Source organism: Tachysurus vachellii, chromosome 18, assembly GCF_030014155.1.
Source record: "Tachysurus vachellii isolate PV-2020 chromosome 18, HZAU_Pvac_v1, whole genome shotgun sequence".
Lineage (NCBI taxonomy): Eukaryota > Metazoa > Chordata > Actinopteri > Siluriformes > Bagridae > Tachysurus > Tachysurus vachellii.
This window is the reverse complement of record NC_083477.1, coordinates 13,485,075-13,503,947: the sequence shown is the minus strand read 5'-3', so window position 1 is coordinate 13,503,947 and position 18,873 is coordinate 13,485,075. Positions and strand designations below refer to the sequence as shown.

The window sequence follows — 18,873 nt, the reverse complement described above, 5'->3', positions numbered from 1 at the left end:
TCTATTGGGATTTTTATACATAATCTCTAGAGTTTTTAAAAAAAATAAAGTGGTGAGCAAAAATGTATCTCAGAACACATCAAACCTTGAGGTGAATGAGCTACGACAGCAGAAGACGACATCAGGATTCACTCCTTACAGCCAAGGACAAGAATCTGAGGCTATCATGAGCACTGGATCACCCAAACTGGGCAGCTGAAGATTAGGAAAAAAGACCTGGGCCTGTATGTATTCATGAAAATTCTTAGCAGCGAAACATTTAGAAATGTAGGCGTTTCATCTTAAGGTTAAACAGAAGATCTTAATAAAAATAAAAGTTATTCATAAAGCATCTTGACGTTTAAAAAAACCCATAGGGTTAAAAAGTGTTAGGAGTAATGAGGAGAACCTGATTTGACTTTATAAGATGATACGGATTTGATCGTGTAGGGATTATTTTTCTGACCAGTCGTATATTAGAGACACGACATTTAAAGATACACTAAAATCCCCGTAATGCCATAGAGGTAGAAATGATATCGTTTAGCACTATGACATTTCTGTGCTGCGTTGGAGATGTTTACATTTACATCACATACATTTACGGCACTCGGCAGACGTCCTTATCCAGAGCAAATACAGATGTTAGTTAGCTCTAATATGATTGGTAAAGAACTTAATCCCTACACGATATGGTCTCAGATGTCTTAACATAGAGACAAAGTAAAGGTTGGTAATAGAAGAGATTTTAAAAGCGCTCCTATTTTTGATTATTGAACAACCAATCAGAGTCTTCAAAACAACGTGTCATACCTAGTAAGAGGGTTAAGCCTGTCATACCTAGTAAGAGGGTTAAGCCTGTCATACCTAGTAAGAGGGTTAATCCTGTTTAAGATGAAAGTGTTTGTACTTTCCTTGCTCGGAGATGCTCTGTGATTGGTCCTGAATCACTTTTAAGATACGATTCCTAGTTTTAAGCTAAGTTAGGAGTTCTCAGAGATCATTCTTAGAACCTTTATGAACACAAGCCCTGGTGATTTTTTCCCCCTTAATCTTCAGATGTCCAGTTTGGGTGATTCAGTGCTCATGGTGGTCTCAGATTCTTGTCCTTGGCTGAAAGAAGTAAAACCTGAGATGCTTTTCTGCTCAACGCAGATGTAAAGAGTGATTATATGATTTACTATATTTACTACTGTTTATTCTCCCATTGTCGTCTCTTATCGATAAGCTGTTTTCTCTCACAGTCTCTGTTTATGGGGGTTTTTTTTTCCACATTATTATGTATTCTGTATAAACCCTAGATATGTTGTGCGCGTGAGAGAATCTCAAGAGATCAGCAGGTGTTATTGTATATATAAAAGTGTCTTGGCATAAGAGATAGATGCAGCTCTTTCAGTGACAGACTGTTACATCCTAAGTGTCTGAAGGAGCGATACAGACGCTCTTTTCTCCCTGCTGCTATTAGACTTTACAATCAGAGCTGCTCCCAGTGAACCAGTCACCATAATACACACTGTTATTACTGTTTTTAACTGCAATAATAAACAATAACAAAGTATTTTAAACATGTGCAATATTACCTGTGTGCAATATGTCTTCATTTTTGTTTTTGTATATACTGTATATTATGTCTTTATTCTTTTTATATATTTTTGCTGCTGTAACAGAGAAATTTCCCCATTGTGGGACAAATAAAGGTATATCTTATCTTAGATAAATAAACACACACACACACACACACACACACACACACACAGGCTGTAAAACTGACCTGATTTGTCTGGAAGCCTGAGCACGAAGGGTTTCATGTCAACTAAATAGTGATCAAATTCTGAGTCCAGTTTGTCCATAGTGTCTTCACTACTCATCATGTCCTGCAAAACAAATCAGGACAGAAAATAAACACAGATTTATAAAGAAAACTGAAAACCAAGGTTCCAGGTGCACAAGAGAAATGACAGAGCTGATTTTGTATGGAGTTTTAAAATGTTACCATTGCTGATTTATCATTAAGCTGCTTTTTTCTCTCAAAGTTCTAATCTACAAACAACTAACTAGTCTTTTAATCCGCTATATTTATGTCTCAGTGGACTTTTTTTATACTCGTCGCTAAGTGAAGTGACTCTTTGTATCCGTTACCAACCAACAATATAGAGAATATAGAGCTGTGTGTTTGTAGTTTAAAAGTTTAAGCTGTGTGTTTGTAGCTCTGCATCCACGTAAGAGTCCAAACTAAAACTGAAACGATGCTGAAGACTTTTTACCGAACTGAAGAGCAGCAAGTTGGTTAGAAATCAAAGCTGCCAAACGGTTCAAACTCAGTACGCGTGAAGTCACACACAGTAACGACGTAACAAAATGGCCGCCAAAACACTGGCACAAACAAAAGTCTAAAATATGAATAAAAAAATTCTGTAATAAAATATTTAATCAAATATAACTCTATATTATATTATATTATATTATATTATATTATATTATATTATATTATATTATATTATATTATATACTATTATATTATATACTATTATATTATATTATATTATATTATATTATATTATATTATATTATATTATATTATATTATATTATATACTATTATATTATATACTATTATATACTATTATATTATATTATATTATATTATATTATATTATATTATATTATATTATATTATATTATATTATGAGTTGTCTGTGTGAAATCTTGCATTTCCTCTTGAGGTTTCCTTTGGGGGTTTCCACACGGAAAAGTGTTAATCTTGGGTTTTCTCTGGGTTCTCTGGTTTTCTCCCAATGTAGTCATTGTACTGTAATGTGCATGTACACCAGATAGGCTATGCTAAAATGCCCCTAGATGTGAATGAGTGTGTGAAAATGTGAGTATGTTATGGACTGGCATTGAAGGTTATTGAGAATGAATGAATGAATGAATGAATGAATGAATGAATGAATAATGAATGAAAAATGTTCCTAGTATATAGTCGAAATGTGTGCCTCATGAAAAATAACTGATACAAACTGAAAAACACGTTAAGTGACAAAAATAATGGCATTTTGATCAAACATTAACTGTCCATCCATTCAGTTTCTTATGCAGGATCACAGGATACCTGGAGCCTATTGCAGGGTACTTGGGGCACAAGGCAGGAAACATCTTAGATGGGGTGTCACATCGCATGGCACAATTGCACCCATTCACAAATTACAGAAAGCTATAACCTATATCACATTGGCTGGGGGAGGAGCCGACAACCTACAATCTTTGAACTTGGGGAGGAAACTGGAGTACACAGAGGAATCATCATAGTCCTGGTAAAACGTCATGAAACATCATTTCATTTTGTACTGCGTCAGCTATATATGGTTGAAATGACAATAAAATTTCTTGACCTGACTTCAAACACGGCAAAGGTGGGAATCAAAACCTCAACCCCAGAGCTGCAGGGCAAATATGCTAACAACTAAGGCGGTTATTGATGTCTTTAAAAATCACCCACATTTGACTCATTTGACTCTTGTTATGCAGATCATAATTATTCCATAAACATGCATATTTGTCTATGACACATCTGTGAACTTATAGCATCTTTTTGAGAATGCATGAGCTACTTCCTCCTGAAAAACACTTGCCAACACTGGGACTTCCCATAATGCTCCAACTATGTGGCGCTAGCAGAAGAAGATTCAATAATGTGTAATGACAAATAAAATGCATGCACCAAAATTCAACCATTTGTTGAATAACAGTTAAAATAAACGTTTACGTATTTTATCACAAATTTGTATGTTCACTTTGTCAATTAGATGTTACAGTCCCCATTTTATTTCTTAAACAAACAAACAAACAAACAAACAAACAAACAAATACAATTATACAAAATATTCTATATATAAATATTCTACAGTCTTTTATATAAACTTCACTTATTTTCCATATTTAAGTAATTTAAAATATTTTTTGCAAGTCGGGATTTTATTTTGAAATACTATTTCCTTGTTGTTTCCGGCTTCGTACTATTTCAGAAAGCGACTGTGTCACCTAGCAACAATATGACGCTTTGCACGAGCGCCTGGTCTCTTCTGCTGTATTTACAATTCTCCAAGACTAAACATATATTCATTAAAAAAATTAAAAAATAAAAAAAAAAATCATATGCACAGATCACACACCCGACCCTGGTCCTGATAATTAACAGATTAACAAACAAACAAACAAATGTAACCCCACCTTTCATCCTGTTCTGCTCTAACACACACACACACACACACACACACACACACACACCAAATTAGATAGTTAAATATTCATATAATATATATAATTAATATATTAATATATTAATAGCTGATTCATTAGTTACTATGAAGGACCAGTTGCAGCTGCTTCAGGATCTGTGGTGTGAATAAAAAATAAACAAAAAGACTGGTGTACAAACCTGTGTGAAACTTCACACTGCTCTGCTAAACAGCTGCTACTATCACATGTAGTCCTAGATAACAGGGCAGGTTCAAATTCTCTTTCAAAACTGGATGGAAGTGCATTGTAACACATTGTAAAATATAATATCACTGTAAATGTATGTCTGCATGCAATTTCTGCATTGAAATATTAATAAAAATGATTATTCAACAAACTAAAATACTATTATTTAAATTATGTTTCTTTATGTAATCATGTGAATTCATTTATTCAATAATTATTATGTGAAAACAGGCTGTGTTAAGTGTTGAGGGTCATGTTTATGGACAGTGTTTGTTTTATGAAGGGCTGAAGGAGCAGAATTCACTAACTGTTATGTAAAAAATTAAAAATAAAGTAAAAAAAAAGTAAAGCTGCGTTGTGTCTTGTGTAAAGGCTTATTGTTGTTTTTTTTGTTTTATTAAAGCTATTGTTTGGGTTGCTAATGGAGGTAAAGGAAGAATACTTCACCACAGTGTTAATGAAAGTAAACACCTTTTCCTCCTCCTTCTGCTTCCACATTTAAAATTTCAAATGTTATGAAATGTTTTGCTTTTGTTATTTGGAGTTACACATACATTCAGGATTAAACTTTTAACCTTTTAGTTACAGTTAAAAGTAAGTTAAAAGTCCTTTAAGTCTTAAATTAGCTAGATATGTATTGACATTTAGCTCGTTAAACTTGTCTAGCCAGTGACCTTTTTATTATATCTACTTCAAATACCCTTTTTTGTAAATAAGAAAACTTTAATTACCTAGTTTTGTAATTAATATAGTTCAATTAGCTCTCTGTTCAATTCTCTAAAATAGCTTAATCAATTCCCAAAGCTAGTTTTTGTTATTGTTGCTAACATCCCTTAGCATTCTAACAAGCTAGCTTAGCAGCAATTTAAATTCGAGGACTTTCTGAGTTATCATGATGTTTGTCCTTCTGACTGACTGCTTAATAAATTAGCTTAGTAATAATGGCCAGTTCCCAGGTTCCATTTTGCTCTTGAATACACATCTTTTTAATGAATTCTTTAAAACTGAACCCATTTTCAATGTATGTTCTCTATCCCTGCTAATGTATGTTTTCCGAGTTAAAACAGTAAACACACTCTGTCCTAAAGCACGAAGCTGTCTCCTGAACGTGTTCCATATTTGACCCCAGGTGTTTTTTTTTTATTTTATTTATTATTTTTATTTCATTATTTTTTTTAATAGTTGCTCATTGAGTCCACCAGGCGGCGCTGTGCGACCTTCCTGTAGCCGCGCCGCTGACTGAACTCCACTGACGTCACTTAGAGACGCGAAAGAAGCAAAGAAGCGCTCAGAGGAAAAGGCGAGAAAAGAGACACAGAAAGAGAAGCGTCTTCTGGTTCGGTTACCGCGTGCATACGGTTGCAGTCACATAGAGAGAGAGAGAGAGGGAGAGAGACAGAGAGAGGTACAGGGAGAGAGAGGTACAGCAGGAGAGCGCGCTCCTCTGTCCCGCTATGGCTGATCTAATCCACATGCACGACTCTACCGCTACTCTGGTGAACCGGTTCGCCCGCAAAGGCGCGCTGCGGCAGAAGAACGTGCACGAAGTAAAGAACCACAAGTTCATCGCGCGCTTCTTCAAGCAGCCCACATTCTGCAGCCACTGCACCGACTTCATCTGGTAAGAAGCACCTACCTGCTCTGCAAAAGAGAGAAAACGCGCTCCGTGCACAACTTATGGTGCTATAAACTTTCTCCATGAAACGCTTTGTTTTTGGAGTTAAATACGGTTTCAGTTCATTGTTTACAGCTCAGCGGTCAGTGTAGCGTGCGAGCGGGTTCCTGGATGTCACCATTACGCACCAAGACGCACCAGATCTTTCTGCCTCTTTCTGACCTCCATCGTGTTTAATTCAAACTCATTACACTGCTTCTGAACGTAAATGTTCTTCAATACAAATATGCAATGAGCACTTTGATCTGTGATGGTGTTTACCTTTTATATACCATTCAGTGGGTATTTCTTTCACCTGGAAACATGGATGTCTTTAACAGAAAGCTTTGAAGCTTTAAAGATACATTACATTGCATTGGATTCAATGGAAGAAAAAGTCACTAAACGTACAAAACATGATTGATTGATGGCTTTACAACAGCGACATGGTTAAATCCAGTTTCATTTCTTGTGTGCTTTAATAGATTCTCAGAAATAAAGGTAGAAATCTGCAGTTTTTCTTGTTCAAAAGTACATCTTTTTGTGTGCATCTAACCAGTAAAGAAGGTGAAGTTAAAAGATACATAACCCACTATAGCTACTAGACGTGTCTCCTTGATGATTCTACCCCCAGTAAGAAGGACAATTATTTCCCTGAAAATTTGGGTTGATATTTAATACACTTTCATTTAGCCAGCTGTACTTTATCTTTGAAGTAATACAATCAAATATATACGTGTTTTGTACATTTATTGTGTAGTTTTCACCAGTAAATGTGGATATAGTGAACATTTAAGATGCACATTTCGGTAAAGATTTAAAGCTACATTACCTGCAAACCCCCCCCCCTTTTTTTTTTTTACCAGAGCGAGAAGGGAAATACAGTTTAATAATTTTTCACACAGCATAATGAATAAATAAATACATACTCAGAAATAAAAGTAGCAGACTGAAATATGTTGCTGTTATGGTACATTCAGTGTGTATTCTTTACCAAGAAATGTGATATAATGCAGTTTTGAACATCCATAAACGGACAGTTTTTAAACCGAAGCTGGATTCTCACTTGTTTTGATACATAGACTGCTAAAGCTAAAGGGAGCGTTCAGTTTGTCCTGTTTTTCAACGAGAAGGATGATGTTTGATACACACTCCAGTACTTGTTCCATTTTGCTGGGGTGGAACCATCAAGGGACATGTTTTGTAGGAACAGTTTGTATCATTTTTCTGGGAATGTGTTTTATCTTCAATTGTGAATTTAGTGTAAATTCACTAATACGAGAAAGTGAAGCTTAACAGATACATCACTGGTCATTAAGATCCAATTAGGTATCTTTAGGTAAATTTGTACTGAATTTATGTTTCCAGGTAAAAGAAACAGGGAGCAAATAATGTTGTGAACCAGTGACAAGGAAAAATACCCTTTCCATTTTTTGGATACTTAACTTGAATTACATTTCATTTATTATTATTATTATTATTATTATTATTATTATTATTATTATTATTATTATTATTATTATTATTATTATTATACAGTTTAACCCACAAAGGAAATGCCCTGTTATATCATAACGATTTATTTATTTATTTGTTTGTTTGTTTGTTTGTTTGTTTATTTATTTATTCAGTTATTTATTCATTTAAAAAACATATTTCAAGCATTCAGATTAATACACTATAATTTATGGAGGTCGTTAATTTGAAAAAAGCATTAAAGTGTCTATGAAACGTTTCCATCAAAGTGGGTTCAGAGTATTTAAACATTTTTATTACGATAAGAACCATTAAAAAACTCTTTAATTCTCTACACACAATAACATTTAATGCTTTGTATATTTTTGGACGTAATGTTAATATGTTCCAAATGACATTTCAGCACAAATACATTGATTTATGTGTATTACGACGGGAGGCTAATTATTCCTGTGTGTTTATTTTACTGTTGTTTTTGATTTGAAATGTTCTACAGTTATTTATGTCTGTGTCTTTTTTCTCAAATCAACAGGGGATTTGGCAAGCAGGGATTCCAGTGCCAAGGTAATGTGTACATTGTGTGTATACGTGCGTGTTTTAAAGGAGTATTTCCACAATACCTTGCCATAAACGTGTGTGTGTGATGAGCCTGTGGAAAAGACAGTTGTTATAAAACGAACAGACTTGACTGTTATTACCTTCCTGTAATAATAGTAATATTGAGCCCTTGTTGCAAATGAAGGGGTTATAATACTTTCATTTGTTTAAGCATCATGTCATATTAAGGAAATTTACTCCTCTGTAATGTGGAAAGTGTTGCGCTTGCCAGCCCCTGGCTGCATTTGCAGAAGTGCACAAGTGAAGTTGTACAAACGTGTCGCCGCTCGATGAATGGCAATTCGTCTAGAGTGAAAAAAAAATGGAAGTTAGATAAACATGGGAAAGTGGCTCAGTAGCCTCCTTCCTCAGTAGGGATGAATTCATGCTTTAAATAAAATTCATGCTTGTGTGACTTCATTTTGGGCTTTTGTATCTGCTTCAAAATGCTCATTAATGCATTTTAAACTATTAGACATATCAAGACGGTGATGCTTCAAAACAAAAGTTCAAATCCAGCCTTAAAAATGTGAGTCAGCTAAACTTGAATACAACATTTTGTTTCAACTCACATATTATCAAGACAGTGGCTAACGTTAAAGATCAACGTGTTTTTATTCCTCTTATGAAATTGTGTAGCAAATTAACATTGACATGACATTCCTTTTTGTGATTTAAAGTTATGTCTAATGTTGTCATCTTTTTTCTTCTTGAAGTAAAAAAATAAATAAATAAAAGTTCGTCACGTTACCGAGAAACCAGTTATACCAAGTTATAGCTTCATCTCTTACTGTTAAGTAGTGACACTGCGGACTCTTTCCAAAAAAAATCTTCTCATAGAGAAAAACGTCATACCAACCAGTGATTATATACTTTTTAAAATTTGTAAAGCAGCCTATATACAAATCTCTGTTTTTATTGTTAGCCTAGAAATTCTGACATATTAAAGGGTGTTAAAGCTGTTCCACTAAATACATCTTCACTTAATATCATAGACAGGATTATTGTAGCATGTATGCTTCATTATGGAAGTCTTCACACTTTGATTCATTCGTATCAGAAATGAAATGAAGAAGCTGTCTCTAATTACTCAGAAAAAAATCCACTCATATATAGCTTTTGGCAATCACACTGGACGGATCCAGAAAAAAGAAATATGCTTGGATACTGAGCTAGCAACAGATGGCAAAGGCATCAATGCTTGTTAATTCCCAATCAGATTATCTCCTTTCACCTGGTTTATTTTCCATAAGAGATGAAGTCACATGTGCCTGTGTGTGTGTGTTTGTGTGAGTGTGTGTGTTTGAATATCGTCTAATGTTTGTAGTATTTAACCTGCCAGCTAAAAACACTGAACAGAAAACAGTTAGCCTCCATCTCAGAAACTTTGCTCTCAGTGCCTCTCATTAAACCAGCAGTGTTTTGACAAGGTCTCTAGAAAGAAGCACAGCACAGGGCACTGATTCTTCAGTGAGTGTGAAACTGGCCATCAAGATAAGAGATAAATTGGTTAAAAGCCCTCTGATGTGCCTGAAGTCAGATTTCCACTGGAAGACTCTTTATTAAATGGGATTGCAGTCACTACACAAAGCTCTCACACACACCTCACCACAGCTTCCCTTCAGCAATAATGCAACACACCCACACAGCCATGGCATTCTTCTGAAAAGGAAAAAAAATATTACAACGTGGTCCAAACATCTGTGTCCGCTAACAAGAACCAATTTAAAAATAAATACAGCTTCTTTACAGTTAGTTACGATAACAATACTCATGAATGACTATACTAATTAGGCAAATATTAATCGTGAGACAACAACGGGCTTCATTTATTACGTTGTATACAAACAGATTAAATCTTCATGTAAATCTTCTTTTTATTCTCAGGATCGTTTACATAAAATTTGGTATTCATGACAGTTCAGAAAAATGTTCATATCCCATAAGACCTACTAAATAGATGTCTAAGAAGACTCATTTATGTGAACCTAGAATGATATAATAATATAATTAGTGACATTGGATAGGTATCATATTAGATTTGATGTATCGGATGTATTTTGTGTTTTGAATGCCTGTGCGCACAGGACCTGTCTTAAAAACCCGTTGCCAGTTTTACATAATTTTGCAACAGAAGCTTGCAGACAATCGGCTTGACTACTAAGAAGATGTGAGTATTGGTGGAGCTGGGGGCTTACAGATGGTACTACTGATGGTGGTAGGCTGTGAGAGGAGGAAAGTGTGGGAGAGATGACAGGAGGACCAGGCAGTGAGTCCATGACTAGTTCTTGGACTCAGTAGAGAACCAAAATGAAGATAATGAATGAAAGAACTTCTTGAAGACTTTCAGATCAGACTGATAATGGCCTTTTGTTTAAATGAACACTTAAAATTTCTCAGAATTATGCACATAATTATGCACGGCCCCCTTGGACCAGCAAATACAATATCTTGGCTATAGGTATTTAATTTGTAGTCTCCTGGTAGACCAGTTAGATAGCAAGAAAGAACCTTACTTTTAACTGACATTAAAAAGTTTTATTCAGGGTGTATACATTATATTTCAACATGAGGCACTTAATGGTTTTGTGATGCATCTTGATGCTGCGACTATACAGCATGTATCTTCACCTCCAGCTGCACGGCAGAAAACTAAGTCTTATAGCTGTGGTTGTAAACTAGAGAAACTATGTTAGAAGAGGATAATAGTCATAAAATATATGTATTTGATTATTTTAGTCTATATTAATACACGTAACTAGCCATATGTTTGAATATGAATGTCAATTAGCAACGTGTTTACGACGTGTATACTGATAAACATACAGACTACAAACCTTGATGAGAGTCGAAATGAAACAACCTTTGTCTTTTTAGTTCACTTAATCATTACTGAGGTTTCTCTGTGTAACAGTTAGAGAAAAGACTATGTGATAGTCTCTGTCACCAAGCATGTGTAATGAGGCTGTATCTCAGCGATTCATCACCATCTGAGTGCATGCAGTGAGCCCTATAGAGCAGTGTAAATGAAGTGGAGAGCTTTCAAGCTTTGGAGGCAGTGACCTTGAGTGTTATGAAACTGTTGCTGTGTGTGTTTGCTCTGTTCACCTTCTACAACCACCTCCACATTTCTAGGTCAAAGAGAGTGTTGGCTTGTTTGTGTATGTGTTTGTGCCCTATGACCAAGAATGTTGATTCGTTAGTGACTCTTTGGAGTGTGTGTGTGTATGTGTTAAGCATTACCCAATGCTGTAAATGTGACTTAACCAAAGCTAAAATCTAGATTAATCCCAGTTAAACTGCAGCTGTGATTATTAACATTTATATATGTAAATAATTACATTTATTAATTGAATAGTTATATATATATCATTTTATTTATAACAATATTCTGAATTTGCTTTTTTTTTGACTATTAATAAATGACTATTAATAGTTTAATTTCTTGTAACTCAAGTGGGATTTATTGTTAACAGAATTAAACAGTACTTTTGGAGGGAATCTGTGGCAACTTTGCCGTACCTTCTCTGCATACTGTAGGTTCTTTACTGTTTATGGATGGATGGATGGATGGATGGATGGATGGATGGATGGATGGACTTTATTGATCCCTAGGGGGATATTTTGGCTGTATAGGAGTAAAAAAAACAGTAGACAGAGGTCTATCAATTAAGACTCCAGGAATTAGGTACCAAAATACCATGGTATGTAAAGGTGTGACAACCCAAGGTGATGAAGGCCAACATCAAAATAACTAATAATAAGTGCAAAACTACAACAAGGTGTGGAAGAGCAGCAGCAGACAGTAATAACAACCAAGTGGTGGTGTTTCATGTGTGGACTGTATGTGAATAAAAGGAATAAATTCTGTCCAATGGTTCATTTGTTCTGAGAAGCTAGGGGTAGATGTGAAGCATGATGGCAGCTTGGGGGTAGATGTGAAGCATGATGGCAGCTTAGGGGTAGATGTGAAGCATAATGGCAGCTGGTAGACCCCTCAGTTGGTAGAAATGACCACAGTAGTACTTCATTGAACATCTTGGTGGTCCTTGATGATGCTAGAGCTAAATGTATTTCTGGAAAAAGTGCCATGGAGAGGATGGTTTTCAGTTTTATTACCATCCTCTTCTCTGCAATTGTTTGCAATGAGACTAATGTCAGGCATGTGATGGAGCTGGCCTTTCTGATTAGCTTATTGATATATATTAAGGTGTTTTGCTGTTTCTCCATAGAACACAACACAAAAGCTTTCCACATTCGAATGATAGATCATTAAGCTTTTTTTAAGAAAGAGAGGCCGTGCTCTGGCCGTTCTTCTATAGTGCTTTGGTAGTGTCTGTCCAGTTCAATCTGCAGTTCATTGCAACCCATGAGACACACACATCATTACCCTTCTTCTTAGATTTAACTGTGTATTCTCATTATAACAATCAATCATTCAAGGAGTGTATTCAAAATGTATTAGTCTGTTGTTGATGTAAATTAATTTTTAGAGATTTTGCATAATTAATAAATAGAAAACATATTGACTCTTTGAAACTTAATAAAAGATGTGAACATGAATCCAGTACGAAACCAAATATATCTCTCAACCTATTTGTCTTGATTACCAGCAAGACTATTGGAATGATGCATGTTGGACATTTTTACTTTTAGAAAAAATGAGTACATTAATATAGTAGTTTATATAGGTGTTAGGGAATTATAGTAAGGTGATCTATGACAGCTATTATATATTTTCTTTAAATGTGAAAGAAAAAAATGGCTTCCACATAATGACCACACCGAAAAAAGCTTATTGACTTTATTTAAAAGCTTACATCGGTCGCACAGGGTTGAACTGAGTAACATGAGTGCAATTCGTTTTTGTTCATCCAAATGACTTGTTCACATATTTTCAAAGACCTGATTTAAACAAAACACCAAGCTCATACCTGAGCCGAGAACGTAACCCACAATCCTAATGTTTTGCAACGGACACAATTATCACTACGCTATTCTACCATACACATTTTAATCGCCTCAATTTAATGCTACAGTTATAATTCCCATCGGCGGCAACATCCTCATGAGATTTTACATTGTATCTGGTTTACGTTAATGCTGTCTGAAATCTTTCCACTGCAGTAGTTCCATAAACGTGAGCAAGGCATATCAGGATGGACAACTCTTTTAGAGTGGGCATCATTGTCTTTCCATATTTGGTAGTGTTTAATGTCTTAGCCACTGTTCTCAGTGTACAGTACTAACATGGGCGTCATTAATGCTGGAGCCCTGACTGATCTCTGTCATTGGAGGAAAATATGCTTTTTGTCTGCTTTACAGTAGGCAGAACATGAATTAGAGCCTGCTGTGCCTACATTTTCCTTTTTACCTATGAAGTCACGTTTTATGTCTAAATTGGGGTAAAATGTATTTTCATCGTACATACAAGATAATGCAGAGGCTGCTACGAATGTCTATTCAAAGGTTAATGGTGGATATGAAAGAAAGGGGGTGAGGCTGTAGGGTGTCTAATTCTGCACGAGGAGTGCTGACAGGGCCGGAATAAACAGATCATCCACAAATAGGGTCGGCTGGCAAGGAGAGGAAAGCAAGAGTGGATGTTTTGTCTGAATGTGAGTGGTGGCAGAGAACAGCACAGTGATCCAGCTGCCTCACATCAGCACTAGCTTCATTTTTTCCATATGTTAAATGTCCTGGAAAATGTCCATCACTCCAGTAGTAGTCTTGTCTCGTGTACAGTTTTCACCCTTCTCATTCTACTATAGTGCATTGGAGAGAGATCCATGTTAAAGTTCTTAAGAATTATTAGAAATATTCATATTTTGTTTTCCATATTTGGTTAATGAACATTTCTTGGAGAGGCATGGTGGCTTAGTGGTTAGCACGTTCGCCTCACACCTCCAGGGCCGGGGTTCGGTTCCCGCCTCCACCTTGTGTGTGTGGAGTTTGCATGTTCTCCCCGTGCCTCGGGGGTTTCCTCCGGGTACTCCGGTTTCCTCCCCCGGTCCAAAGACATGCATGGTAGGTTGATTGGCATCTCTGGAAAATTGTCCCGATTGTGTGATTGCGTGAGTGAATGAGTGTGTGTGTGTGTGCCCTGCGATGGGTTGGCACTCCGTCCAGGGTGTATCCTGCCTTGATGCCCGATGACGCCTGAGATAGGCACAGGCTCCCCGTGACCCGAGGTAGTTCGGATAAGCGGTAGAAGATGAATGAATGAATGAACATTTCTTGGATGTTTGTTTTGTTACTAATTCAATTCACTTGAAATATGTATTTAAAAAAATCAAGTTCATCTGTGGCTCAGTTTTAAATACGACAGAAAATTTTAATTGCATACATTGTTACACCTTAGAGGAACCAGTTGGTCAGCGCACTTCAAGTACGTTTAATGGAAACTGTGTGATCATGTTGAGTGAATCACATTTATTGTGGCATTTGGGGATTTGCTAATTGCATGACTAAAAGTATGATTCATTTATGGTTTATCATCCAGTCCTAATCACAGATGAGCAAAGACTGTCAACTCAGAACTCTAGCTAAAACATGGTTCTCAAAGTGGAGACTGGAAACTACATGGATTTGCATTAAAGCCATTGGATCCACAGTTTTGTTTTTTTACAGCACCTAAAATCACAAGCCATCATAAGCAAAAGTTATTATATTTATTACTGAGGTTTTATAGGGCTGCAATCAGTGTTGGTGACTTAGAAAAGTTAGGTCAGTATATAATAGGAAAGTTCTTCATATTCAGAGTTGAGTTATGCACACTTAAGTTACGTGGACAGAGAACTCTATTAGTTAAACAATCTGAAATGATAACTGATTCAGAGTGTTATATTTACCTGCATATAGTTATATGTCCAAGGAGTTTTCTCAATAATTGTCATAATTGTCAGTAAAATGACGCTGTTCAATAACGTCTAGACAACTGCCTGTAATAAATAGAAATGCCACTGCCTTTAAAATGTGGAGTGAAGAAGCAGATGGTGTTTATTCATATATAAGTGGCAACTTAAATTTGAAAAATAAAAAAAATAAAACTGTATTAAAATATATGAACGAGGAGAATGAGATTGAAATTGAGGTTATAACATTGTAATGTATGTGGGATAAAGGCTATTTTACCAAGCTGGTAATTTTTTAGATTGAGTTATACAATTAATCAAATAAAGCCATTAAATTCTTATTTCATTAAATTACAGATTCAATTATTTTAAAGAATAAGATGTAAAGCACTCACATCGGTCACTTCCAACTCACTTAAATTAAGGGTTGTTCATAAATTTATCCATAAATACAGTCCTTAGGTAAACAGAGTTCCAATTAAGATTCTGTAATAGAAATCACTATAAAGGAACAATACTGTTAACTAATTAATTAATCGTCTCATATTTATGTATTTAATATTGGATTGTAATTCCATGCTATAGAAGTTGAATTTACATACATAAACATACATTTCAGGGTGACATACTGTGGTTGAATCAACCTGTCTTACAGTGGTGCTGGACTTTATACTGCTCCATATTAAAGCTGATATCTGGAAGAAAAAAAAAAGGGTTTAAATTAAAGAATTGTGTGAAACAGAACCACACTTTTATTTTAAGCAAACTCGTGCACATAACTCATACATTCTGACTACTGACAATTTTGGTATTAAATGCTTACTAATTTTCTTCTAATAAAGCCCAGTTATTATAGACTAGTTATTATAGACTGGTTGTTTGACTAGTTAGTTAAATAACTCAGAAATATAGGCTTATAAATAAAGACAACTTAAGTCTAATGAGAGGTGCCATGAAAAAGATGCTATATGAGTGGAAATTTTGGAAACAGAAAGCACTTTATAGTGCCAATGAATAGGTAAAATATTCTTGTACATGTTTTAAAATGGATTTAATAGTTTATGTTCATAAGATAAAATCTGTAGTAAGGGGGTCCTTGGAATTTGTTTTACAACTGGCTGCAAAAAGATTGAGACTGGTGCTGGAAAGATTATCTGTTTGGTCTGTCGTTAAGGTTGTTTAGACTTTAGTGAAGATCTGTTTAGCTGGTGGTGTCTCTCTCTCTCTTCCTCTCTCTCTCTCTCTCTCTCTCTCTCTCTGTCTGTCTCTGATGAGTACCATGTTAGTGATTCTCACTTGCCCCTTCCTCTGCACCGATGCCTTTGCCAAAAAACCTCACTTCATCACTGTGCCCATCTGCTTTGATCTGACATGCTGTATCCGCCACTTCTTCCATTGCTTAGGCTCCAGGTTCAGGTTAGTGTTATTGCAAACGTGGCACGAGTGATGCAGAAACCTTTTATGGGAGTGGAATGATATGAATAATGGGAGGGATGTACAACATTATGATAGCTATAACCTAAAGCCAAGGGATATAACAGTTTGCCTAATGGTTTGAGTTGAAGCGATGTATTTGTTTTGAACAGCAGTGCACACGAGAATCTAAGGACGTATCTGGAGAATAGTTTTAGTAACTCCTTAGGCCTGTCATTGAATCGCTTATGACCACATGTCTTACTTTAGCGTCACTGTACTTACTCAATAATCCATCATACATTTTTCCACAATTTTTTTGTACTTGCCACATATGAACTTTATAACTAATATACAAAGTTACTGTTAACTTAATGAAAGTATTAGGGGTTTCAAAATTTTGCCCTTTCTCAAACCTACACCCGGTGTATTTGTTCTTGAAAAACCCTGTAACATGTTTCACAGAAATTATTGCTGTCAATTTCCGTATGATCAGCATACATCATCCCAAATGCCAATGGTTTATTAAAAATGTGCCCTGCTTTTTTAACTACAGATATGCATAGTAAGTGTGATATTGGTACTTGCCATGGCAGCATCACACATACACATACACTGTGTTATATTTAGACATCCATCCATTGAGGGAAGTCTTCGGGAAATGGAAGGCTAGGATGTAAGCCTAGGGTATTCAAATGCATCCGATGTTCTGATTCGCTGACAGATGGGTTGATAGTGGCTGTCTCTTAATTGTTGCGTAGGATGGGGAGCCATCACTTTTGTCTGCAAGAAAAACCCGAGCTCATTAACCGGCGAGGGCGGCAGAAGCAAGTGGGTGGTGGAATATGTGAGCCAGGGCTGTGATAGAGACATGAAACAATAAACATATTACACAACTCTGTGCTTTATGCCGCTTTTCTCAGAAGTCAGCCTCTAACAACTCATAAGATCTATAACAATATATGTGGCTTGTTTTCACAGAACAGTGAGAATAATATGATAAATATTTAAATTTAACTCTTACTTAATTCCTCAAAGTCTAAATCTATTATTCTGTCATTCATCGGTTACTGACTCTATAGTAACTGTTTATAATCATATAGTAACAAGTACAAGAACAATGATGAGGAGGATCTTTCAACAGATCCCGGGACTTGAGTGGTTAAAACAGTGGGTTTTTGGTGAGGGGTGAGTTTTTTTTTGTTTGTTTTTTGTTTTAATATTTGCTTTAGTAATAATAAACATAATGGTGTTACTGGTAAGAAAATTTGTAATAAAAAAAATATTTTCATTCTATTAAATTAGAAAACTATGCAAATTAGAAGCATTTTTGCTAGTGCTCTCAAACCCTATTGTACACAAGCATGAGGATAACAGGGAATGGAGAGCCTGAAAACAGCTGCCATAGATATCTGTCTCATTCAGGGTGCATTATATTCCTGCTTCATGACCAATGTGACCCTTGAAATCACCCTTCAGTGCTTACTGAACATAAAATAATGGATTTTTTTATACTGATTAAAACAATATGTGAAATGTTGTCTGTTAAAAATGCATTTGTAAATAGTTGGCAAATATACAGTAAAGTAAGTTCAAAATAAGTTCAAGCATACTATTCATTTCAACTTTTTTTTTCTTCATAAACCTCAAGCAAGTTGCTAGTGCTTATGGTACAAACATTTTCCTTTGCATCTATGGAAACATATTTAACAGGTCACCGAGTGCTCTTTCCATGATTCACTGTATTCTAAAACACAATCATGTGTCATTATAGACTTAAAAATATCACCTCACTTCCCCCTCTAAAAAATGCAGCCGTGATCAAGCCCAAAAAGCTGTTTGACCGTTTTCACACTCCTATTCATTTCATGTTCCATTTTCCAGCCAACAAAGGAGTGACGTGAGGCTGTGAGCTAGTGAGTGTTTTTGCTGTCCATTGGTGACATTCATCTAAATAGGTGCTTCTCCTTCATGTCCTTCACTGCCTCACCACTTTCCAAACCCTTATAGTATGAGTAATGGATTTGTTAGTCAAGCCCTAATTATTATAATTAACCAACCCCTCTCATCTCTCAGTGACCCCGACACTCCCACTCCACCCCAGTGACATTCAGGAGTGCCTCGTGGCTTGTTGTGGGCTTGTCACACACCCACTAGCATGTGAATGGGCTACTCTGGTTGCCAGGGGAACACATCTGCTGCGCCCCCAGGGGCTTTGAGCGTGTGCTGGAAATCGTGTAGCTCCTGGACGAGTGAAGATGTCTGCTTTATAGTTACATCCTTAACACTAGTCTACTAACAATAGCTCATGGCATTCCTTTGGCGATTTCACATTTAAATTCACATTTCTTCTTCTGGCTGGCAGATTATTTTTATCCACTTACAAGAACACAATGCAAGCACCCAAGCTGCTGAA

At 35.9% G+C, this 18,873-nt stretch overlaps 2 protein-coding genes across 6 annotated transcripts in view; one reads left to right on the top strand and one right to left on the bottom strand.

Annotated features, from left to right (window-relative positions):
• Positions 1–2,343, bottom strand: part of cep112 (centrosomal protein 112) — a 125,912-nt gene extending 123,569 nt beyond the window's left edge. Inside the window, exons 1-2 of one of the 4 annotated variants that reach the window (XM_060892879.1) lie at positions 2,244–2,343; positions 1,751–1,853 (exon numbers count right to left, since the gene is read on the bottom strand). In XM_060892879.1, coding sequence (XP_060748862.1) covers positions 1,751–1,850 — 100 coding nt within the window. In that variant the 5' untranslated portion in view covers positions 1,851–1,853; positions 2,244–2,343. Of the gene's footprint in view, positions 1–1,750; positions 1,854–1,972; positions 2,224–2,243 lie in introns of those variants that run through there. The other 3 variants (XM_060892880.1, XM_060892878.1, XM_060892881.1) reach the window with 3 other exon arrangements.
• A 3,338-nt stretch (positions 2,344–5,681) lies between these two features.
• prkcab (protein kinase C, alpha, b) overlaps positions 5,682–18,873 on the top strand; it is a 132,749-nt gene continuing 119,557 nt past the window's right edge. Inside the window, exons 1-2 of one of the 2 annotated variants that reach the window (XM_060891964.1) lie at positions 5,682–6,084; positions 8,126–8,157. In XM_060891964.1, the coding sequence (XP_060747947.1) occupies positions 5,918–6,084; positions 8,126–8,157 (199 nt within the window). In that variant the 5' untranslated portion in view covers positions 5,682–5,917. The remainder of the gene's footprint in view (positions 6,085–8,125; positions 8,158–18,873) is intronic. The other variant, XM_060891965.1, reaches the window with a different exon arrangement.